Genomic DNA, 24798 nt, shown 5'->3' with positions numbered 1-24798 from the left:
ATGGCTGCCTAATATGATGATTCTATTCTTATCTTCCCCAATTTCCCCTTTTTTGCTATCTTGATTAATTCTGTTTTGAACAGCTCTATGTGTAATTTTTAGTCTGAATCTTGGATTATTAGAGTTCTATGAATGAGGACTTCTATCTACTTTGATGTTGTGGTCTAGTACTTTTTTTTAATTAAAAATGTTTTAAATTTATTTTTAAATGAACTTTTTATTCTAGAATATTTTTAGATTTATAGGAAAATGGTAAAGATTGTAAGAAGGTTCCCATAAACCTTGTACCCATTTTCCCCAGCTGTCAACACCTGACATTAGTAGAGTACATTTGTCACAACTAATGAGTCAACGTTGGTACGTTATTATTTACTAATGTCCACACTTTATTCAGATGTCCTTAGATTCTACCTATTGTCCTTTTTCTGTTCCAGGATCCCATCCAGGATATCATTTATTAACATGTCTCCTAAGGATCCTCCACACTGTGGCACTTTCTCAGACTTGCCTTGTTTTTCAAGGTCTTAACAGTTTTGAGGAATACTGGTCAAGTACTTTGTAAAATATCCCTCAAATTGTACTTTTATGATATTTTCCTCATGACTAGACAGGGGTTATGAATTTGGGAGAGGAAGAACAAAGAGGTGGAGTATTATTTTTATCACCTCATATCAAAGGTACATGCTATCAACATGACTTATCACTAATAATGTTAAGTTTGATCTCTTGGCTGAGGTAGTGTCCTTAAGACTTCTCCACTGTGGGGTCACTCTTTCCCCCTCTTTCCATACTCTACTCTTTGGAAGGGTGCCACTATGAGTAGCCTACACTTAAGGGGTGGACGTTATTCTCCACCTCCTTGAGAAGGCAGTATCTATCTAAACTGTTTGGAATTCTTCTGCATGTGCAGTTATTTATTCATTCATTTATTTACGCCAGTAAAAAACTCATGGATATTTGTTAAATACTTTGGGTTATAATTCAGTACTACATTATATCTTTTCTTGCTCAAATGGTTCCAGCTTTGGCCACTGGGAGCTCTTTCTGTTGGCTCCTGTTTCCCTTTGGCATCCTTCCATCTTTGGTTTTGTTGTTGTTGTTGAACACTTCCCTACTTTATGACACTACAAAATGCTTCAGCCTTATCTTGTGTATTGCCTGCTCCAGGCCTAGAATCAGTCATTTCTCCGGAAAGCCTGGTTCCTTTTTCTGGAGAATATAATTAGAAACTAGGATCTGGACACTGGGTTTGTTTAGTACTTTACATCTTGTAATCATGAACATATTTTCTCCAATTTTAATCTTGTTCTCATTATTTATATGTTCATTATTTATGTATTCTAACCCTATTCTTTGTGTCCTTTTCTTGATAGAAATAAAGCAAGGGTGTTTCCAAACATACATTAGGTTTCTTCTAATTTTAATATGAGTAAGGGTGATACATGGATATTTGCTTGCTGACAGAGGCCTTTTCAAACTTCCTGAGGTCCACCTGAAGTTCCCAGCCTCAGCCTTCTGGTCACCCTTTACAAGCCCTGTGAACTTGCACAGGAGGAAGGAGAAGGACCGCTCTCTCATTCTGCATCACCTCAGTAAACCCAGCCATAAAAAGGCACTTCTGTTGTACTTTCTCTTCCTGCACACCTCCCACTAAATACCCCCAAGATTCTGCCTCTGAAAAATAAATTTTATATAGCAAAGTAGCAATTGATCAAAATACACCGATTTGAAGCTCCATTTTGTACCATTCCATTTTTAACACCATTTTTGTGAAATGACAAAACAAGAAGAACAGATTTAAGAAACATGAGGAGCCCCACATTATAGGCATCATACAGTGACAGAGGCCACTGGCATCAGAGCTAAAATAAGAACAGAGAAGTAGTGTAATGGGGAATCCATCAATCACATTAACAGCAAATTGCATACTAATCATTTATCTATTATTTATCATACAGATAAGTGTATCCTGTCTAGACTGCAGAAGCACTTAAATACAAAGGTGCCAATAATTACAAATAGAGAATAACTTTAGTGAATAATAGACATTAATTATAAATTAAAATGAATGGAATATAAGGAAAAATACCTTCTAGATTGTGTTTATTGACACAGCCTATTCTATGAAATTGTTCAAGGAATTATGGTTTATGTTAGCTGCTGAATCTGATTTTGGAAATTAGGTGAAAAAAGTACTTATTCAGATTTTTCAAATAAACAAACTTGCTAGAAAAAGGATCCTAAAAATGAGTAGAATTTTCAATTTACATAACCAGTGGTTTTGGTGTTTCCAGATATTTTTATTTGATTTTCAAATTTTTATTATATCCATTTTATGTCCAATAAAAGAACTAAAGCAAATAGTTTACCTTGGTCAAATTTACCAATCATGACTTGTGTAGTGTTAAATAAGGAAAGATCTCTGTTAAAGACAATCAATATTATAATTTTGGTTAGTAAAAATCACAAAATGTAGTATAGAATTTAACACATATTTAGATAAAGTCAGCCCCAAATCTTCCTCATTTTTTTTCATTCAAAAACTGAGTTTCCTCTTTTTTGCTTAGTTGTTCAGTTAAAAGAGAATTTCATTTGGACAGTGTGACCAATGGCTCACAGTGGGACAGGGCAGGCAGGGAGGAGCCAGGCCTCACAGAAGGGACCATTCTGTCCAGTGGGAAAGCTGACCTGCATCCTAAGGCTTATAGCCTGGGTTCAAGCTCATGGGCATTTACTCAGAGAAAATTGAGTACATGGGGGACCCTGGAAATCATTACCTTCATCTAGGGAGTCCTTGGCTCCTGTGTTAGACACCAGGATTGACAGTGGAGATCCATGACACGACGCCAGTGTCTCAATGAATGTGTGGGTCCCAGCTGCAGGAGATCCAGGTGTCCACAGATGGACTTGATTTCAGGAACAAGATTCTGATATCTGGCAGAGGATTTGCCTGGAATAAAACAAGCTCCTCATTTTCTGAGTATCCAGATAGGTCATTTAAGAAAGGTCTTGAACTGGATTAAAGCAGCAGCCCAACTTTAGAATCAGAGACACATAGCAAGAGTCGGTTTGGGTACAAGACCACCTTTTAAGAACATGGCACCAAAGGGAGGTTGTGACTAGGGCATGAATGCAGAAGTAAAAGTTCAGCTGAAGACACTTCATACTAGATCAAATAAAAAGCAAAGGGGTCTTGGTCTCAGCAAATCAGTTGCTGGAACAGAGCACCATGGAAAGCTTCAGGACTGATCTGGTAGCTCAGCAGGAACCTTTAGTATGGGGTCAGTTTGATGATGATGGGATTTTAGGTGAAGGCTTCTTTCTGCTGGACCAGAGCAGATTAAATATCGTTGACTCAGGGCTGGAATTGCTCTAGAAAATGGGAAGGCAGAGGCGCAGCTGTGGGGAACTTGGAATTACAGGAAGCTCAAATCTGGAGACGTGACAACTAAAGGTAACATGACATCCTGAATGGGATCCTGGGACAAAAAAATATCATAGCTATCTGAATAATGTATGGACTTTAGTTAATTATAATGTATCAATTGTATATTATTAGTTACAAATGTGTCATAAAATGTACAGTGTTAACAGTAAGAGAAACTGGGTCCAGGGAATCTAGCAATCTTTTGTATATCTATGACTCTTCTTTAAATCTGAAACAATTCAAAAATAAAAGTTTAGTTTAAAAAAATCAAGCTTCTCATCATCTTCCTCTTCTTTTTTCTCTTTTTCTTGTACACATTTTTCCTGTTTAATGAGAAAACAGCATTTCTAATTTATTTGATCTGGGTGTTTTTGTTATTATACAACTCAAAATGTCTTCCCAGTAATATGACATTTATACATATATTTTGTGTATTTCATGTACAAAAACTGGCCCATTTGCCTATGTACTACTCTCTGTACTGTATCAAGAACAAACATATACTATGACTTCAAATGTAATAACTCATTTGAAAACATACTTTTGTTAATTTGGAAAAAGCACATTTTAAGAACAGTATTATTGAAAAACAGAATCAACTTTTGACACTAAGGATTAGATTAAAACTTGAAATCATTCTAAATTTAATTTACTTCCTTCTTTCCTTCATCTCTCGCTTTCCTTTTTCTTTCCTCCTCTGCTTCCTTCTGTTCCTTCTTTTCCTCATTCCCATTTTCTCTATTTTTCATTTTAATAGGTTTGAAGTCCTTACTTAGATAAGTCTTCTTTGGATTCCTCCACATTCTAACATTATTTAGCAACTCCCTGTGGATTAATAACCTGGAATATATATACCATGAAGATTCTGTTAAAATCTGCAATTATGTTTGATAACTATAAACCTCTAGTTCAATCCCATCTTTTGATAAAGAACTTGAGGTTTAGGGTTTGGAGAGGTTGCCCAAGATGAGCTATGTAATTCCACGGATTGATAAATAACAGAACTGGGCCTGAACCCAGTGGTCTACCTCCCAGTCAAATGCACATTTTACTGCACAGTATTATCTTCACTCTCTATATAAAAATTACTCTGTTTGCAGAGTTACTCTTGAAATTTCCCTTCCTATAAGGAGAAAAACAAGTTTGTGCCAATAACTATTTGCCTGGACTTTATCATCTATTGTTCAGCAGGATGTTGTGAATCCTTTTACAGCCTAACTTTATTATCTCCCTAAAAATGCTGAGAAAAACTCATGATTCTCTTACTTAGATGAAAGTGTCAGCTAGTTAATAATTTATAAAATTAATTTACTACCGTATGGATTTCCCTCTCATCTAAACCTTTTTTTACAAGTATATGTATGGGCTAAAATTTTAATAGTGTAAAGAGTGGTGTTGTTTTTCAAATTGTCTTTACAGTTAGACAGCTGTAAAGGAGATGAAATTTGTTAGCCATGAAGGTGATGCTGTAAAGATATACAGTTACTTGTTCAAAGAGGCATGCTCATTTGTATATTCTGGGCTGTTCTCTATTTTGCTGCAATTTTCTCTGAGGGAATTTCTGCTTTTATCACAGATGGTCTGTGTTCCAGAAGAACTACCCAAGTTAATTTCTAATATTCTTTTTATTCCCTACAAGTCAATGTCCTGCTTCATGAAAGATGTTTTCATGTCCTGAGGGCAATTCTTTTGCCCAAACTAGCAGCTGCCTCAGGTGGTTCTACCTGATATAGCAACTGCTGTCATCTTACTTGTCTTTCAGTGGTGGTGCATGGACCAATGAAAGAGTATTCAGAGATTTTTTTAAATGGCTCTATAGGTCAGATTATTGGTTTGGCAGGCATGGGTTTCTGGTTTTGTTGACGGGGGATCCTACCCTGCTCTAACACTTGAGTTTGGTTAGGGCTAGGTGACTCTCTGGCGCCACACACTGGCATCCTGATCATAGGCAAACCCCTTTGGACTCTCCATCAATCAGTGCAGCAGGTAATATCCAGAAAAACCAGGGGAAGAGCAAGGTAAACATTGCTGCAAAATCTGATTCCAGAGATTTAGGACTAGCCTAAGTAATTTTCTTTCAAAATTTCTTCCCTTTAAGTATTTAAAGTTAGAGCTAAAGCACAAATTTAGCTTTGAGTTCCCATTTGTACCATATATTTCTTAATTTTCATGTTTTTCTGTTTTAGATTTTCTAATTACAAATAACATAAGCATCATTGAAACAAATCATTTAAAAGGAAGAAAATAGCTAGAATCTCCACCTTATCCCTTAGAGAAAACCACTAATCACACATAGTATATATCCTTCCAGCTTTTTAACTGTTTATGCAAACATGTATGTAAACATACTACCAAATAATACATCATAGTGTTTGTGTGTGTGTGATTTGCACTAGCTTTTTACATTAACAATACACATTGGCCATCTTTCTATATTAATACACAGCATCATCCCACTCTTTTTAATAGCTGTATAGTATTCCACTCTCTGTTATATGGAGTTATCATAATTTATTTAACCAGTCCCTCAGTCACATACCTTTGGATTGCGTTTATGTTTTTGCTGAAGGTAACAGCATTATACATATACCTCTGATTACTTGGGACAATATTTCTGTAGGGTAAATTCCTAGAAATTACTAAGATGAAATATTATTTCAATTTATACTTTTCCACCAAGAATGTATGAAAACACTTATCTTCTTATGGTCATACCTAATACTTTAAATTTTAATCCTTTTTATTCTTCACCAGTCGAAGTGAAATTTGCTTTCAGAAGTATCTTTTTAAAAAATGTTTCATGATCATCTGAACTCTTTTATGAATTTTATGTTCATATTTTTTGGGTATTTTACATAGTAGTGTTTTCCTTTATCTCACAGATTTGACAGTTAAATTTCCCTCCTTTGTCATTTGTCTTTTATCTTTGTTTATACAGTCATTTCTGTTCATCTTCTTCTTTATGGTTTCTATCATGCTGTTATTTAGCAAGGTATTCGTTGCATAAAAATTATTTTCTTCTGGGACATTTATTATTTTTGTAATATGTTCTAATAAACTACAAGTCTAGATTTCATTAATCCTTTGTATATTTTTCTTGGCTGTTCTAACTTATTTATTCTTTTCCAAGTGAAATTTAAAAATAATTTTTCAAGGTTCTGAAAATGCTACATTTAGTTTTCAATTGTAGTTGCAATAACTTTATTATAATTTATCACTTTATACTCTTTCCCCGATATGGTTATGTTTATTCTTTATTTTGCTTTTTGTATTTCATCAAAGGCTTACATCTTTCTTGCTGGATTTATTTCTAAGTATGTTTATTAGTGTTGTTAATGAGTCTTCTCTCCTGTTTTATTTTTTAACTTGTTATTGATTTTTGGTATATTATTCTTGAATTGACTGTTTCCCTGTACTTACTTTCTGTTGCTATTAATACATCAAATAATTTTCTTGGTCTTGCTCCAAGGATGTTATATAATTGTTGTTAAGTGATAGTACATTTTCTCGCAATATGTATACTTTATTTCTTTTCCTTATATTCCTTCACAGGTTAGAAGGTCCAGAATATTGTTGACTGATAGTGGTATTAGCAGAAAGATTTCTTAAATTTATGACTTCAATGTAATTATTTTTGATATTTAATTATTAAGTATTATATTTGCTCTGGATTTCTGAAAAATACTCCTTATCAAGTTAAGAAAGCTTGTTTCTTTCATAGCTCACTAAGAATTTTAATCAGAAGTAATGTTGAGATTTAGGAGATGAACTTTTAGCATCTATTAACATTAAATTTACATATTTCCAACACTGGATACATGACATCATACATTTGTCAAACCCACAGAACTGGACAACACAAAAAGTGATCCCTAATATAACTATGGACTTTTATTAGTAATAATGATCAATTGTAACAAAAATACCACACTAATGCAATATATTAATAATAGGGTAAACTGTGTGTGGCATGGAGAGAGGGAATATATGAGAACTCTATACTTTCTGCTCCATTTTTCTATAAACCTGAAACTGCTTTAAAAAATAAAATCTATTAATTTAAACAAAATAAAAAGAAAAAATACGCTAAAAAAGTCATTTAACTCTCCTCAGCCTCAGTTCCATCATCTATAAAATGAGAGGCTTAGACTAGTTGATCTCTAACTTTTCATCCAAAGAGAAGATTCTATCATTCTCACTGTCAATATAAAGATATCTGGCTGCCAATATATATATATTTTTTTTCTTCCAGTTTTACTGAGATATAATTGGCATACAGCACTGTATAAGTTTAAGGTGTACAGTATAATTATTTGATTTACATGCATCACAAAATGATTATCACAAGTTTAGTGAGCATCCATCATATCATATACATACCAAATTAAAGAATTAGAAAAAACATTTTTTCTTCTGAACTTAGGGTTTACTCTTTTCACAACTTTCATATATAACATACAGCAGTGTTAATTATATTTATCATGTTGTACATCACATCCTCAGTGCTTATCCATCTTATTACTGGATGTTTCTACTTTTTGACCACCTTCATCCAATTTCCCCTCTCCCACTCCCCACCTCTGGTAACCACAAATCTGATCTCTTTTTCTATGAGTGAGTTTGTTTCTTTGTTTTTGAAGTATAATTGACCTACAACATTATGCTAGTTCCTATTACACAACATAGTGATTCAATATTTCTATACATTTCAAACTGATCACCATAGTAAGTCTAGTTATGATATTACATAGTTATTGACTATATTTCCCACACTGTACACTTCGCACCTGTGACTAATTTATTTTGTAATGGGAAGTTTGTACCTCTTAATATATCTCACCTATTTCTTTCCTCCCCCCCCTTCCCTCTGGCAACCATCTGTTTGTTCACTGTATCTATAACTCTGTTTCTGTTTTGTTATACTTGTTCATTTATTTTTTTCTTTAGATTCCACATATAAGTGATATCATGATTTTTTTTTCTCTGTTTGACTTACTTCACTTAGTATGATAATCTCTAGGTCCATCCATGTTGTCACAAATGGCAAGATTTCATTCTTTTTTATGCCTGAGTAGTATTCCATATGTATATAGATAGATAGATAGAGATATAGACAGATATAGACAGATAGATAGATCACATCTTCTTTATCCACTCATCTGTTGATGGATACTTAGGTTGCTTCCATATCCTGAATATTGTAAATAATGCTGCAATGAACACAGAGGTGCATATATCTTTGTAATTAGTGTTTTTGGTTGTTTTTGGATAAATATTCAGGAGTGGAGTTGCTGGATCATATGGTAGTTCTATTTTTAATTTTTTGAGGAATCTCCATATTGTTCTCCATAGTATATATTTTACAATACTTCTGAAGGTAGAAGAAAAGAGTATGTTGAAAAAAATAATTCATCAGCTTAAGCAAACTGTAAAGGAACATCATTATGCAATTCTGGAAAATAAATGAAACCATATTATTATTGAATGAATCTGGTGATGAAATTGTAGCTTATGTGAAAGGGACAATGGTGAAATGGAGTGTAAGTAGATATTGGTGAAGCATTCATTTAAAGAAAATAGCTCAAGTTTTTAAAAGATAACTTCAGGTGCTGTGAAGCTAAATGACATGGTCTAATGATAACTAAAAGATTGTCGATCATGGAAGTTTTATGAAAATTATTATAAAGTGATTTGTGGCTTGGGGAATTCGTATCTAAAATTTTCTCATCCTTATAAATCAGACAATGATGTCCACAAAGATGCTGAGATACAGATGTTGTTTCTGCCTCATATGATACATTTCTGTCAGATATTAGTGTGGGTGGAGCAGGCAGCTGCCTATGAGGGGTGGTGGGAACTGTAACAGATGAGAAAACACAACCCAGAGCACATGGCTCCTCAGTAACAGAAGGGAAATTAAACCTGGGGTGATGCACTGACTGGCAGTATCCGCAGCGTGGTGTTATGATTAAAACCCCAAAATACATGATTTCATATCCCAGCTCTGCCCTTTGCTGGCTGTGTGACTTTTGGGGCAGTTTACCTAATATTCTCTCTGTCTCCATTTCCTTTTATGTAAGATGCAGATAATAATAGTAACCATTCTCAGTGAGGATAAGAAGAGCTAATATTTGTAAAGTGCTTAGATCAGAGCCTCGCCCACAGTAGGTGTTATATGGGTGTTTATTAAATCAAAAATAGATACACTTGAACCCTGGTTTCCTTAGTACTATTCCACTATCTTATGACTCAGCACTTTTTTGAAGCCTGCCAGGAAATCACCCCAAGTATCTCCTGGTATCATCATTTAGCTGCATGTAACAGAACACCCTACTACATTGCTTTCAACAAATAGGGGGTTATTCTCACATCACAAGAAGCCTGGAAGGAGGCCACTGCTGGCATGGGTTCAGCAGGTTATAGATGTTAGGGCAAAGCCCTCTGGGATCCTCTGATTCTTTTCTTCGTGCTTACAAGGTGACTACTGAAGCTCCAGTCATCCTGTACGCAGTGAAACAGGAAAAATAAGGATGGGGATAGGGCTATAGGGAGGGATGTACTAATGGAATACTTCTCAGAAGTCCTTTCAGCAGATTACGACTTTACACAGAATCGTGGCTTGGCCCAGACACATCACTGCACGCTCCAAACGTCCTTTTGGGTCTGTTATCTTCTTCTGTGTGCAGAGTCCAGCAGGCTTGAGAGGGTTTTTTGGACACCCTGGGTAGGATGTTAACATGGCACTCTTCCAAAGTCCCACCCTGCAGCCTGCTAGCTGACTCCAGCATACAGGTGTGGTGGTGGTGTTCTCGTTGTTGTTGTTTTGGCTGACACAATTTTAAAAAATTTGAACTACAATGAGTCTACATAGGGCATTTGCTCCAGTTTTTCAAAGATCCAATTTTACACTGTTATCTTACATCTAGCTTGACTGAACTATATACATGCCTGGTCTCTGGAGGATTTGGATTTAAGACTTCTGAAATATCTTTAAACTATCTGTTGAACATTTATTTAGACTAGAGGCTGAAGGCTGTTGGGAAACAAGACCCCCTGGTGGTAGGGGTTTGCCTCTTCTCTACTACCCTGAACAAGTGAATTCTACTCCCAAACTCCTGTATATGGTCTACTCAGCAAAACAAAAGCTCTGCAATTACCCTGACACCCACTGGGGAGAAGAAATTTAGCGATGATTTACTATTATTCTAGAGCACGTTAGGAGGGCTCTCTCACCGGTCACCCATCCACTGAAGCAGTTTATGAAAATATTTCCTCCCTGAGAATAATTCTGGTAAGTGGATTACCTTCAATTTGCCACACTTCCAGGGATATTTTGGTTCCTTTAAGTGACTGGCACCCCCAGGCCATCTGGCTCTTCTAACACAGCACTCTTGTGATGCTTCCAGACAATGCAGACACTGCAAAGGGGGCAGTTTTTGACAAGGAAATAGTGAGTACAGGTAGAATTGGGGTCGCCACTAAGCCATCCACGTGGATTGTTCAAAGCAGGGAGATGACATCCTACATCCCAAAGACGGACTGGCAAAGTGTGCTTTCACTGAGTCTTGCCCAATGTGCTGGGTCTCGGTCTGCACACCGAGAGCATTCCTGGCAGGACAAGTAGCTTTGGCAAAGTTACTGACAGATCTCAGGAGTGAAGCGGGTGTTTCACATCTGTCTGAGATCTAGCCGGTGCCTCACACCAAATCTCAGCACTACTTTTTCTAAAGCTTTTCAGTGACTGTCTGTAGAATCCTTGGTGTTTAGAAATCTTATAACTTAGGGTTCTTTATATATATATATTTATATTTATATATATTTATATTTATTTATTTGGTGGCACTCGGTCTTAGTTGCAGCTCGCTGGCTCCTTAGTTGCGGCACATGGGCTCCTTTAGTTGTGGCATGTGAACTCTTAGTTGCAGCATGCATGTGGGATGTAGCTCCCTGGCCAGGGATCGAACCCGGGCCCCCTGCATTGGGAGTGTGGAGTCTTAACCACTGTGTCAACAGGGAAGTCCCAGTAGAGTTTTCTATAGCAAATTCAGTCCATTTTTAAACCTGAAAAAACCATTGTGATCAGCAACATCAGCACAACTGCTAGTCGCTGCCACTCATTTGCCCTGTAAATAACAACCCTTCCTGGTTAATAGCAAAAAAATCTGGCTAATGAAATGTATTGGCCCTATGTTTCATATCTAAAGCAATTAAAAATATCTGTAGTGAGCATCAATTATTGGGAAAAAGAGTGATTTTTGCCCACTTCTTAATCTTCCCAACTGCCCTCTAGGGCAAAAGAGCTCTCCTTGGAACCTCAGTCCATAATAAACACATGTGAACAAATACACACATTAGGTTGTAAAAGGATGGTTTCTTAACTGGGTTTTGAGCTACAAATAATCCCTAAAAAGTGGCTTTCTCAACTAAATATGCAGACATTACAGTGTATTTATAGTGATTAAAAACTGGAAACAAACTAAATATCCAAAAATAAAGTTTAAGCAAAATTATGTTCCTATTATGTCATGCTATGCAACAATTAAAAATGATTTTTACAAAGAGTTTTAAATAATAAGGTAACGTACTTATTAAATTTAAAGCAAAAAAAATCTGCTTGATGCAAATTGTTACACGGTATGTCACAACTAAGTATACATTGTAAGAAAGACTGGCAGGTATGTGCTAAAATGTTAACAGTGTTTTCTGTGGGTGGTGAGAGTGGGAGTAATTTTTTTTAATTTCCTATTTTAATATCATAAATATGCTGCTTTTATAATGAAGAAAAATGAGTAACCCAAAGGTATCTTTTCTGCGATACTGAGGGGATTCTTCCCAAGCCCAAACCTCTTGAAGGGACACATCCCATCTTCTACCCTATGGTGCAGACAAATGTGAAGGGGGAAAAATAATCCTTTCAAATACATTGACACTGTTAGAAAATGCTTATCCAATGTAAACACAGAACCAAAGGAAATGCATAAACATTGAATATTATAAGGATATGCATAAACACAATTCTTCCTCCTGAATTTGTAAGCAAATACCCATGGCTATATGAAGTTGGCTTGTTGGAATACAATGTAAGGGAGACAGAGGGTCCTTGTCATTTCCAAAATTAGTAGGGATTATGATCACCAATACGTTAGATGTTCTCCCGCTTCAAAAAAAAGAAAAAAAAAGAAAAAGAATGAAGAGTCTGTATCAGTTTTTAGAAGTACTTAAGGAAGAATATCTTGAGCCCATATATAGACTAAGAACTATTAACAATAATCAAAGAAACACTAATGTATAATAACTAGAAGCTAAAACAAGTTCTTAAACTCTTCCCTTGGGAAACATGTTTTCATGAAACTCAACTGGACAAGGCTATTCTCCTCCATCCCCACTCATTGTGGGGCAGTATGAAAAAGCTAAAAAAGTGACATGCAGATATTTCTTCTGTAAGTGTACAATGAAAAACAGTATTCTCTAACTCAAATATAGAATCATGTAAAACTTATCAGTGATTAATGTATTATAGTTCATAAAAAAGGATAACCTTCCACAGAGTGAAGTTTTAAGTGCAGTACTGCATTGCAATACTTAAACTAAGAAAAACACAGTCTGTGTGTAGGTTAATATTTTTTTCACAGAGACATGTGAAACATGTCTAAGATTACTAGATATGGTCTAAAAAGCAAAAAGAGCAACCTGGATGTGTTCATAAATAATCATCAAGATGTTCCAAAAATTGTGGACTGACATTCTCATAAAATATTTGAGTCAATATTTATGCAAATGTTTCATTTTTTTAAAAAAAAAAAGCCCACAAAACTCATTATCTTATTATGGTTAGCAAATCACAAAATAACAAAAGCAAACCATTAGAATAGGTTCAAAACACTTTTTGAATGGTATAGTTACTTAAAAAGAAATTGAGTACAGAACATAATTTTAAATGGCTTTATACAAATATTATTATATTTTTCAAGGATGGGATAGGGAGTCTTATTTATGATTTTCTAAATTGTAAGGTAGGAAGGTATACCAAATTCTAAGGATATCACATGAACTCAAAACTTTATTGAGGACTTAGATCTTCAGTAAATCTACTTTTTAATTTTGCAATCTTATGAACCTGTAGCATGGACACACAATTTTTTTAAATGCACCCAACTTTTACATGAAGATAAAACTAGAAATCATCAATAATGAATAGTTTTATGCTGGTAGAATCTTCTCGGAATTATCTTGATTTGGAGGACATTAACTTCTACTGGCATAATTATGAGGCCGATTAGAAAGTATCTACTGGGTTTCTTTATTTTGGTTAAGAGGTTGGTTGGAAAAATTCAGGAGTTGCTACTTTACCTCTTAACACTCTGCACTCTGCTTTCCCTGCCCCCTCACTCCACATTCTGTGACTCAGAGACTATTTTCAGAGGACACCTGTTTTAAATGGATCCACAGGAAATACCTATGTTGTCTTTTCATACTCTGACACTGCATCTGGTTAGCTGAAATGTGATGCTGCCCACAGAGTGAAGCAACTTCAGTGTGACAACATTTACTGGAAGGCGGAGGGAATCCAGTTTATATTTATTTTCCTTCCATTAAGCCCTGGTATTGGAGTGTAGGAAAAAATAAATAAGGAAAAGGGCAGAACCAGTTTAACCCTCAAAAGATTAGTATTAAATTACACAAACGGGTTTTACAGCCAGACTCAGGATGATCTGCTCTTGAACTGAATGTAATCTTGCAGCAGAAACTTATCTGACACTCCTTTCTTTACAACGTTTTATTTCTAAACCCCTTGTCCACAGTTCACAGTCGGCCTTGTTATATATTGATAGGATATTTATAACCCCCCTGTGGAAAAGTGCAGGGCAGCCTACCCACTGAAATAGAATTAATAAGGGGATTTCATAGAGATTAACAGTAGTCTAACACTAAAATTCCAGTTGGGTCCAAAATAAAGCAAGTCACTCGGGGGCCCCGTTTCACGGGAAGTCCCCGAGCTGGACCGTTGGCCCACACTGGGGTCCGCTCCTTCCGGGCGGGCTGCCCGGCCCCCGCGCCCGGCCCCGCGCCCGCTCACCCTGGGCCGCGCTCCCTCTCCGCCCGGCAGCTGCCGCTGGCCGCGGTCCCTGGAGCTTGGCGCGCGCTCCCCGAGCCCCGGTCGTCCTCGGAGGCCGCCCATCCGCTCCCGGGGCTCTGAGGGGCTGCCCCGGGCCGGGTCTCCGGGGCGCGCGAAAGCAGCAGCAGAATGACGGAGATGACGAAAGAGATGACGCAACGCCGCCCACCTCACAGCCGCCGGTGCCCGCTCACACAGCCCCGCCCCGCCCCGCCCGCGAGGTCGCCCGCGCGCTCACCTGCGCGCTCGCGGTCGTGCCGGTCCCGCGGGGCACGTCCTGCCCCGGCCCCCGCCCGCCCGCCCGCCCCGCCCGCCCGCGGTCGGAGTTCCCACGGCGCCCGCCTGAACCCTGCGCCGCCCGTCCTCCTCGTCGCCGAGCCCGTCCAGGCCTTTCGCGAACATGGCGCTTGTCCCTTGCCAGGTGCTGCGGGTGGCCATCCTGCTGTCCTACTGCTCTATCCTGTGCAACTACAAGGCCATCGAAATGCCCTCGCACCAGACCTACGGAGGGAGCTGGAAATTCCTGACTTTCATTGATCTGGTAAGGCCGCCCCCCTCCCCCTCTCCCGTCCTCCCCTCACCCCGAGCCCGGGTGTGTTTGTGGGTGCGCCGGCACCTGCGCGCGTGCTCCAGCATCCACCCCGGCCCTCGCCTCTTCCCCAGTGACTGCGTCTGAAAGCCAGGCTGCCCCCTCAGCAGCACCTTCTGTAGCACCCAACGTTACCTGGTAGCTGGGACACGAGTGGAGGTGGGGCGCAGCCAGGTGGTGGGCTCTTTGGAGGGGAACACACACCTGCTTCTAAGAGGTGACACGGGAAGATTCTCAACTTAGCAACTGGATCGGACGACCTTGATCATGAACGGCCTCAGCCCCGTTCGCCCCCAAGGTGCTTTCCAGAGCACCCACCGTGGGATCAAGTCGCAGCAGCTGAAGGAAACTGGGTATTGTCGAATTACTTGGCGCTTCCTCTGAAAGGACTGTCCTCCTAACAAAGGAGAGAAAGCTCCTCATAAAGAAGAGAAATCGCCTAATAAAGTTATCTTCTTTGCATCTGTTTTTGCCCATTGTCAGTAATTTACTTCCAACCTTCCCCCCCACCCCCGAAACATTAGAAGAGAGAGCTTTTCAAAACGCATTCACAGTGGGACTTTATACTTTGCCCATCTTCCCATGTAAAAGTTCGCAATAGTTCGCATAAGCAGCTCCTCTGTTGGCACAATGATGGCCTTGGCAGTTGGAGGATTTTTTTTTTTAAAACAGTTTATCCACTTCTGGCACTAAAAGGGCCGGAGAAATATCACATGAGCATAAAACCCAATAAGGACATGGAACCTAGGAACTTCAGGGCGAAAGACTGGCTCAAACATACACTAAAAGATGGTCAAGTATGGACAGAGAGTTAAAACAAAAGCAAGGAGTTCTGAGGACTAGAGAAAATGTAGAACCAATTCCTGGCTCGCCAGAACTGCCCGTCCAAGGTTATACACGAGGTTGGCTACACAAGCAAGATTGTAATCTCTAATTGTTGACCCTTCATTTTGATGAAGAGAACTTGACACCTGTTTTAAGATACTTCCAAAGGCTTAGGATGCTTCAAAGATATGCAGTCAGCAGGTTTTTGTATAGAAATACCATTTTAAATTTGTATCATGTTAGATACTTTCAGAGAAGAATTTAAGTCCTTTACCCCAGCACTTTCCAAACTGGGCACCAAGACTGACCAGGGCATAGAGTGTTTCAGGGGTTTCAATTTTCAGTTCCTCAACTTCCAGCTCTTTCTTGAAACTGATCTGTCTCTGAACACGGGTGTTGCCTGCCAGTTATCCTTTCTTCTTCCCTGTTCATCCAAGGGACAAGCACGTGACAAGGCTCTGTGCTATATTTATCTGTTCCTTTTAGGATTCAGAAGATAGACAGTTGTCACTAGAACTATCTTCATATTTGATTGAAAAACAAAGTCAGACTTATCTTGACAGAAAGTCTTCTTGGGTTGATTGGCTCCTCATTGAGGATTGGCTCTACCTTTTATGTTATGTAGCAGACTTCCGGAGACTGAAACCTGCAGCCCTGAAGTTATGAAAAATATGTATCAGAGTGTTAGAAATCATGTCCCCTTTTCAACTGTTCAAACTTATGTTAAAAATATTGAGATGTTATTTTAAAAATATGTGCATAGATTTTCAGAATTCTTTTACTGGCTATGTGAACAAAATTTTTCTTGGATCACTACCTTATCCCATTTCTCCTGATCTCACTTTGAGCTGGCCCATTTGAGTGTTGTCAAGGAACAGCACTGAGCTGAAATACGGATGGAAACCCCACCAGAACCATAGAAACTATGAACAGTTCTCAGAAGCACCTTTGCATTAGATATAGTTCTGGGGGCGCAGGGGAGGGGATTAGCAGGTGAGAGGGGTAGAAATTGAGGGTATTGTTAACCCATGCGAGAAATGACAACTCACATTGGCATTGCTTACTGTGTGTTGTAAAACAAGACTCACAAGAAACAATGTACCTCTCATAACCTTTGAGTGACGTGAAACTGTAGTAGAGCCAATCTGACTCTGCTTAAACTGTCATACACTTTATATTTTAGCATTTGGTGGTTGGACCTGCCTATTTTAAATAATAATCATGACAAATATATTTTTGTCTCTCAGAATTCAGGCCATAAATTCAAATTTGAAACTTTTACTTTGTTTCATATTTAAATTCAGTTTGTATAGGGCCTTCAGGCAATCATTCAAACTTTTTATCTCTGTGGCTTCTGATAAAATATAATAAATCTTTAATTGAAGGTTCCTGTGAGAAAATATGTCTAGAATATATTCAAGGAAACACTCATGCAAAGTGTTATTCTTTTTGTTATTAGAGATTTAGAGTCTTTGGAGCTTAAACATTGTACAGCTGTTAAAAGAACCAGCCTGTGAGTCCCTACTATTGGTATGAAAAGATTAGGCTACTATAATTTACCCATTTAACTTTTCATTTTTCTGTGTTAAAAAAAACTGAATAAACTTTATTACTTAGTGCTTTGGACATTTTTAATGATTCTAAGCTCATTAGAGCAATTTTGCAAGAGGGTTTAGCTTCTCACAACTTCAGTGAGAAGGCCCTTGTCCTAGCCAGCTTGGATCACAGAGAGTCAGGACATTTATCCTGGTGGCCACAGTCTGATTCCATGATCCATGGCATCAGTGTACCAGAATGTAGCTCAGGAATCTCAGGCGACACGTATCCAGGATCATATGGTTATGTGGCAGGGCCGTTCCAGCTATCTCCGTACCTTACTTTGAGTATGAGAGTCATCCCAATAGAATCAGAGCTCGTGGTAAAAAGTGAAATGAAAGTTATTGCATAAGTGAATGAATCTGCATCATTTGAAGAAAATTCATCAGCCGTGATACTGGTTAAGAAGATATTTGAACATTAGTAATGTTCAGTAATCTTATACTGTTATCAGTAATCTTATACTCTTATTGTTATTCCCCAAGAGCTTCTTTTCCTAGAATCGAAGAACTGTAAAAGAACTAAAAGTGCTTCAGGAAAATTCAAGTAAGTAAATGGAAATGGAATACTGTCTCTGCATGATAGGCAGAATAATAGTCCCCCAAAGCATGTCTACATCCTAATCCCTGGAACCCCTGAGTATGTTAGGTTACATGGCAAAATAATTAAAGTTGCTAATCAACTGACCTTCAAATAGGGAGATTTGCTCAGATTATCCATGTTACCCCAGGGTTTCTTAAAAGTGGAGGGAGGCAGGGGAGAAGAGTCAGTTGGAGGAAGATGTGACGGTGGAAGACAGTCCCAGAGAGGTGCAACATTGCTGGCTTTGAAGAGGGAGGAAGGGGCCAGGAGCCAAGGAATGTGGGAGGTGTCTACAAGCTGGAAAGGGCAAGGAAATAAATTATCCCTAGAGCCTCCAGAAGGAACACAGCTCTGCTGACACCTTGATTTTAGCCCAGTGAGGCCCATTTTGGACTTCTGACCTCCAAAACTATAAAATAATAAATTTGTGTTTAAATCACTAAATTTATGCTAATTTGTTGCAGCAGCAATAGAAGACTAGTACACTTGGCTCTAAATCCTGTGACCTAGAAAAAAAACCTTAAATGTTGTTGTACTGATGTGGTGACTCAGCTTGTTCTTTATGTGTATTAGATAACTGGTTAATTTTAGTTTTAACCAGAAACTATGCTGAGGAGACATACGTGTGACAACAGGCAATATGAGAATCTATGAAAATGGAATAACTTTGGAAAAACTAGGCCTTTTCTTTACTGTGAAGTATTTTAGAGATTATCATTGTGAAACATGCCATGCTGGGAGGAATACTCTTAACTGGAAATAAACTGGAAAGAAAAAAATTAAACTGACTAATGTTCAAATATTTTCTTAACCAGTATCACAGCTGATGGATTTTCTTCAAATGATGCAGATTCATTCACAAGTAAATAATTTCCCAAGTTATAATAATTGTCCCCCAAAATAATAGAAATGAGGAATCAATCAAACCAACCTACATAAATTAAAAGAAAAAAGAAACTGGATGTTGAGGCCTCAAAGTAGTGCTGGCATACATTGGGTGTTAGGAAACATTTGAATAAATGGAACTTTCCAGATGTTCAATGAGTATTCTCTTCTTGTCCCGTTTCCTCCTAAAAACATTCAAAACACTATGGATTTTTTTTTTTTGAAATATATCAACCAGAATTTTATTCAGCTCTATATGGTAGCATGTCTAACACGTGAATAAGAGTCAGCCTCTTTGAAAAACATGAACTGGACAGTTGTTATAAAAAATGGATTTTGGATTTAAGACACTCTGATTTTTAAAGGTTGAAATAGAAATGTGATGATCCCATTTGCTCTAGTTTGTGGTACTCGCCATTTTGATAGTTATCATGTCTTAGGGCTCCATTATATTCATTATTTCTCCTACACTGACTTTCCATTCATGCACAGGCTGAACACCAGTGAGGCCCTACCTCCTCAAAGTGTAGTGTGAGGACCAGCAGTGATCTTATCTGGGAGCCTGGTAGAAATGTGGACCCTCCAGCTCCACCCCAGACCTTCTGAATAAGAATCTACCTGTTAATAAGACCACTAGGTGATTCTTTTTCACATTTTAGTTGGAAAAATGCTGCTCTAGGCCATGCTGTTTTTGTTTTGTAATTTAACATGGAATAGCTTGTAGGACACAGCCTTCATATATTAATTCTGCCAACTATATTTAAAACATATTTCAAAATATATTTAATTATGTCACTTTTACTGTGACATAGTTAAAAACATGTTGTAAAAAATTACAACTGTAAAATAAAAGAAAGAGAAAAATATGTATTTGGCACCAAGGGTAAGCTATTTGTTGCAATTGAGAAACAAGTTTGGCTAATCTTTAGGGAAATCAGGTGAAAAAGAATACACATTTAATTGCATTGTCTCTACTGTTGGAATAAAGGAAGCATAATAATTTATCAGGAAAAATACGATTCTTTCCAGGCACTGACTTTGCAAGGTTATTTATCACTCAGCTGGTCATATAAATGACATCGGGTAGCATAGCAGATAATGCCTTTGATTGTTTTCTAGCAGATTATCAATAGAAATATTCTTATCGTTGATTTTTTTTATATTATGATTTTATGAAAGCTAAAGGCATGGTCTTCTGTTTTGACTAGGTGAAGGCATTTTTGCAGAGGTTTAAGGTAATATAATCTGGGTACTTATTTTTGTTATCTAAATCTGTTTTGCAAAAGACTTTGAGAAAACCACAGAGTGAGCAGGATAAATAAGGGCTCAGATGTTGAAAAGCTTGGGGTGTTCAAAGAGCAGGAAATGGTCAAGTACACCTGGAGGATAGATTTTTTTTGCTTTTAGACACACTAAGAATTTTTGACCTTTAAAAATGTTTAAAAGGGAGAAAAAACTGCATAAGTATACTAAATGATGCATTTGAGTTTGTCATATTTACTTATATACTTATAATAAAATATTCTGGAGTCCATTAAGTCCATGGCTTAATTTTAAATAGGAAATGAAGTATCTTGAGAAGAGATTCTACATACTATTATGTAACTATGATACTTAGCTTTGCCAGTCAAAATCGCAGAGTGCCATGTGAAGGCCAGTAGTTCATTGAGTAGTCTGAACAAAATTAGATTAGTTTGTTTTGGTTTGGGTTTTTCTCTTTTGGATATTATACAAAGAGGGTGAAACTGCAAATTTTTTTTCAGTACAATCAGACTTGACCCTAAAATGCACATAAACTTTAAGGATTAAATAATGCTTTTTCCTAACCTGGGAGAAGAATTCTGAGTATAATACTTTACACAGAGTCCTCTTCCCCCTCTTGGAAAGTGTTTCTTTTGGATCAAACATAAAATAGGGGCCTGGTTTTGTCAGAGTCGGGGAAATAGTTGATGATATAATCTCTAATTCCCTTTCTTAGTTGCAAATGTGATTGAAATTACAGAGTCATCTGACCACGTTGAGGTCACTTCTTTTCCCATCTCTGCCATCCCCCATGTCTGGTATAACATTTAACAAAATTGGTAGCTGCTCTTGAGGCTTTCATTTGTTTCTCTGTGTTCCCCTGAAATGTCATATGTTTCTGTGGAAGTGTGAACAATACTACAGTTTTCCATATTGAATCAGATGTTCCTGTGATCCAAGCACGCTTGGAAAAATCTTACTGCTTAGGATTCCATAACAACATAGCTTTCTTTTGTGTCTAGCAGCCTGTGGCTAGACAGTTAAAGGGCCCCTGTCTCACCTGCAGGGTAGTCCTGCCAGAGGACAGTGAGTACAGACCTCTCTCTGCATGTGAGAGACCCCTGGATCAGATCCAAGGTATGCAATGGTGCTTTGATAGAATGGATCAAGACAGGCTAATTGGGAATCACCAGAGAAATTGCTTGAATTCACCAAGTGATAAGAATACTGTCATTTCGAATCTTGAGCAAATGGCATGTGTTCATGACAGTGCTTTAGAAGCATGGAATTCTAAAAAGTCAGTGAGACAATGGTCTAGCCCTTTCAAGTGGACATATTTAGAGCTATCAGGCTGTATTATAACTTAAAATTTTAATTTCAAAAGCAGTACATAAAATTCCAGAAAATTTGTATAATACTGGAAACCATAGGGAAGCAAATATATTCCATCTTAAGTATCCCTAATTTTCAGTGCATCTTAGCATTGTAGTGCTTCAAGATGGTATTTACTTCAGAACTTCATGAACACTCAGAAACACACATAGAGGGAAAGTCAGACTGCATATATATGCATGTATACATTATATGCATGTATGTGTATATATGTGTGTGCACATTTATATATTCAGATTTCAGAAAAATCATATTATTTATAAAAATTATTTTTAAATTATATTTAAATTAAAGGAGATACCAATGTTAATATTTTGGCATTTGCCTTTTGAGCCATAAATGTACTTTTCTTTGAAACAAAAATTCAATATATACATATGGTTTGTATAAATTTGTTTTTTAAAATTAATATACACCGTAATTCACTCTTTTTGGTGTGCAGTTCTGAGTTTTGACGGCTGCATAGTAGCCACCATCACAATCACCTAAAAATATTAAAATATTCCCTTGTGCCGTCCCCTTAGAGTCAAACCCTCCCCTGAATCTTAACAATCACAGGTTTGTTTTCTATCCTTGTAGTTTTGCATTTTCTAGACAAATATGTAAAGCATACGGGATATAGCCTTTGAGCCTGGCGCTTTTCGTTTAACATAATACATTTCAGATTCCTCTCTGCTGCTGTGTGTATCCATAATTTGTTCCATTTTAACGCTGAGTAGTATTTTATGGTATTGATGTATCGTTTTGTTGATTCACTCATAAATTGAAGTGCATTTGAGTTTTTCCTAGTTTGGGGTGATTATGAGGAAAGCTGCTGTAAACGTTTGCCTCCAAGTTTTTGTATGAACATGAGTTTTTATTTTTACTGGGAGTGGGATCGCTTGGTTATATGGCAAGTATATGTTTAGCTTGATAAGAAACTGCCAAACTGTTTTCCAGAGTGGTTGTGCCATGTTGCACTGCCATCAGCCATGTATGAGAGTTCCAGTCGCTCTGCCTCCTGTCAGTGTGTGGCATTGTCAATTTTTCTTCTACTTTAGCTATTCTAATAGTTGTGCAGTGGTATTTCATTGTGGTTTTAATCTGCATTTCCCTCATGACTCATGGTATGAAGCCTCTTTTCTTATGCATTCTTATCATACATATACTTCTTTACGAAGTGCCTGTTCAAATCCTTTGCCCATTTTAAAAAAAGGGTTGTTTTCTTATTGTTAAGCTTTGAGAGTTTTGTGTATGCTGAATAGAAGTTCTGTGTCAAATACGTGATTTGCAAACATTTTCTCCCTGTCTGGGGGTATCTTTACCTTTTGTTGGTATAGACAGGCCCCAATTTACAATGGTTCGACTTTATGATTTTTTGACTTTTTTATAGTATGAAAGTGATACACATTCAGTAGAAACTGTACTTCCAGTTTTGGATTTTGATCTCTTCCTGGGTTAGTGATATGTGGCACGATATGCTCTTGCAATGCTGGGCAGGGCAGCAAGCCCCAGCTCCCAGTCAGCCATGTGATCAGGAGGGTAAACAACCAATACACTTAACATTCTGTTTTTCACTTTCAGTAGAGTATTCAATAAATTACGTGAGACATTCAACACATTATTATAAAATAGGCTTTGGGTTAGATGATTTTGCCCAACTGTAGGCTAATGTAAGTATTTTGACCACGTTTAAGGCAGGCTAGGCTAAGCTATGATGTTCAGTAGGTTATGTGTTCAGTGCATTTTTGACTTAGGCAATATTTTCACTTTACCATGAGTTTATCAGGATATGACACCGTGGTAAGTTGAGGATGATCTGTAATGTCTTTTGCAGAGCAAAAGTTTATCATTTTGATGACATCCAATTAATTTTTGATTGGTGTGTAGTGCTATCTCATTGGGGTTATAATTTGCATTTCTCAAATGGCTAATAATCTTGAACATCTTTTCATGTCTTACTTGCCACGTGTATGTCCTCTTCAGTGAAACAAATAGTATTGTTAAATTTTACTTTTTGTTAAATGTTAAATACATTTGATTTTTGCATATTGACCTTATATCCTATGATTTTGCTAATTCACTTATTCATTCTAGGAGCTTTGTTGTGGATTTCATGGAATTTTCTTTTTTTATATAGACAATCATATCATCTGCTAATAGAGACAGTTTTCTTCCTTTCTAATTGTCATGGCTTTTATTTCTTTTTCATGTGTTGTTGCATTGGTTAAGACTTCTAATATGATACTGAACATAAATGGTGAGAGTGGATATTCTTGTCATTTCTTTTTTAGGAGGAAACAGTCTTTTGCAAGTATGTATAATAGTAGCTATAGACTTTTTTTGCATATACCCTTTATCAGTTTGAGTACATTTCCTTCTGTTTCTTGTTTACTGAGAAGCTTTTTAAAAAAATATCATAAATGGATGTTGAATTTTGTCAAATGATTTTAACTGCATCTATTGATATGTTCATATGGCTTTTTTTCCCTCTTAATATGGTGAATTACATTGATTGATTTTTGAATATTAAGTCAGTCTTACACTCCTGGGGTGAATGCACTTGATTGTGGTATATTGTCCTTTTTATATATTGCTTAATTTGATTTGCTAATATTTTGTTGATTTTACCTCTCTGTTAATGAGGAATATTTGTGTGTAGTTTTTTATCTTCTTTGCCTGACTTTGATATCAGTGTAACGTTAGCCTTATTCCTCTTCAGTGTTCTGGAAGAGATTGAGCAGAATTGGTTTTACTTCTTCCTGAAATTTGTGACAGAATGTATAAGTGAAAACCACTGGGCCAGGAGTTTTCTTTGTTGAAAATTCATTTTGGTTGATTTCAAGATATAGGAGTATTCAGCTTATTTCTTTCTTTTTCATTGAGATTTGGTAGTTTATATCTTTCAAAAAGTTGATCCATTTCATCTAATATCAACATTCTTTCCTTATCTTTCTCTTATTGTCTTTAGGGTCTGTGGTGATAACCACATTTCATTCCTGATATTGGGAATCTGTGTCTTATCTCTTTTTTCTTCATCAGTGTGGCTAAGGACTTCTCAATTTTATTTATGTTTTTCAAAGGTCAGCTTTTGGTTTCACTGTTTTTTTCCTATTGTTTTTCTGTTTTCAATTTCATTGATTTCTGTTTTTAAAGTTTATTACT

At 37.1% G+C, this 24798-nt stretch overlaps 1 protein-coding gene and 1 long non-coding RNA gene across 8 annotated transcripts in view; one reads left to right on the top strand and one right to left on the bottom strand.

The window, feature by feature from the left end:
- Nucleotides 1–405: 405 nt before the first annotated feature.
- On the bottom strand, nucleotides 406–14588 carry LOC309811392. Its single transcript, XR_014295151.1, has 4 exons — nucleotides 14505–14588; nucleotides 10732–10845; nucleotides 2778–2950; nucleotides 406–1674 (listed from the first exon to the last, which is right to left on the bottom strand). It is a non-coding gene; the product is annotated as an uncharacterized lncRNA (long non-coding RNA).
- Nucleotides 14589–14755: 167 nt separating this feature from the next.
- The window catches only part of AIG1 (androgen induced 1), a 236382-nt gene continuing 226339 nt past the window's right edge, over nucleotides 14756–24798 (top strand). For 6 of the 7 annotated variants that reach the window (XM_082634075.1, XM_082634074.1, XM_082634076.1 and 3 more), the window contains exon 1: nucleotides 14756–15084. In XM_082634075.1, coding sequence (XP_082490201.1) covers nucleotides 14944–15084 — 141 coding nt within the window. In that variant the 5' untranslated portion in view covers nucleotides 14756–14943. Of the gene's footprint in view, nucleotides 15085–15206; nucleotides 15853–24798 lie in introns of those variants that run through there. The other variant, XM_082634080.1, reaches the window with a different exon arrangement.

The sequence above is a fragment of the Mesoplodon mirus genome, assembly GCF_964341445.2.
Source record: "Mesoplodon mirus genome assembly, chromosome: 10".
NCBI lineage: Eukaryota > Metazoa > Chordata > Mammalia > Artiodactyla > Ziphiidae > Mesoplodon > Mesoplodon mirus.
Note: the sequence above shows the minus strand (reverse complement) of the source record. Positions and strands in the feature narration are given on the sequence as shown.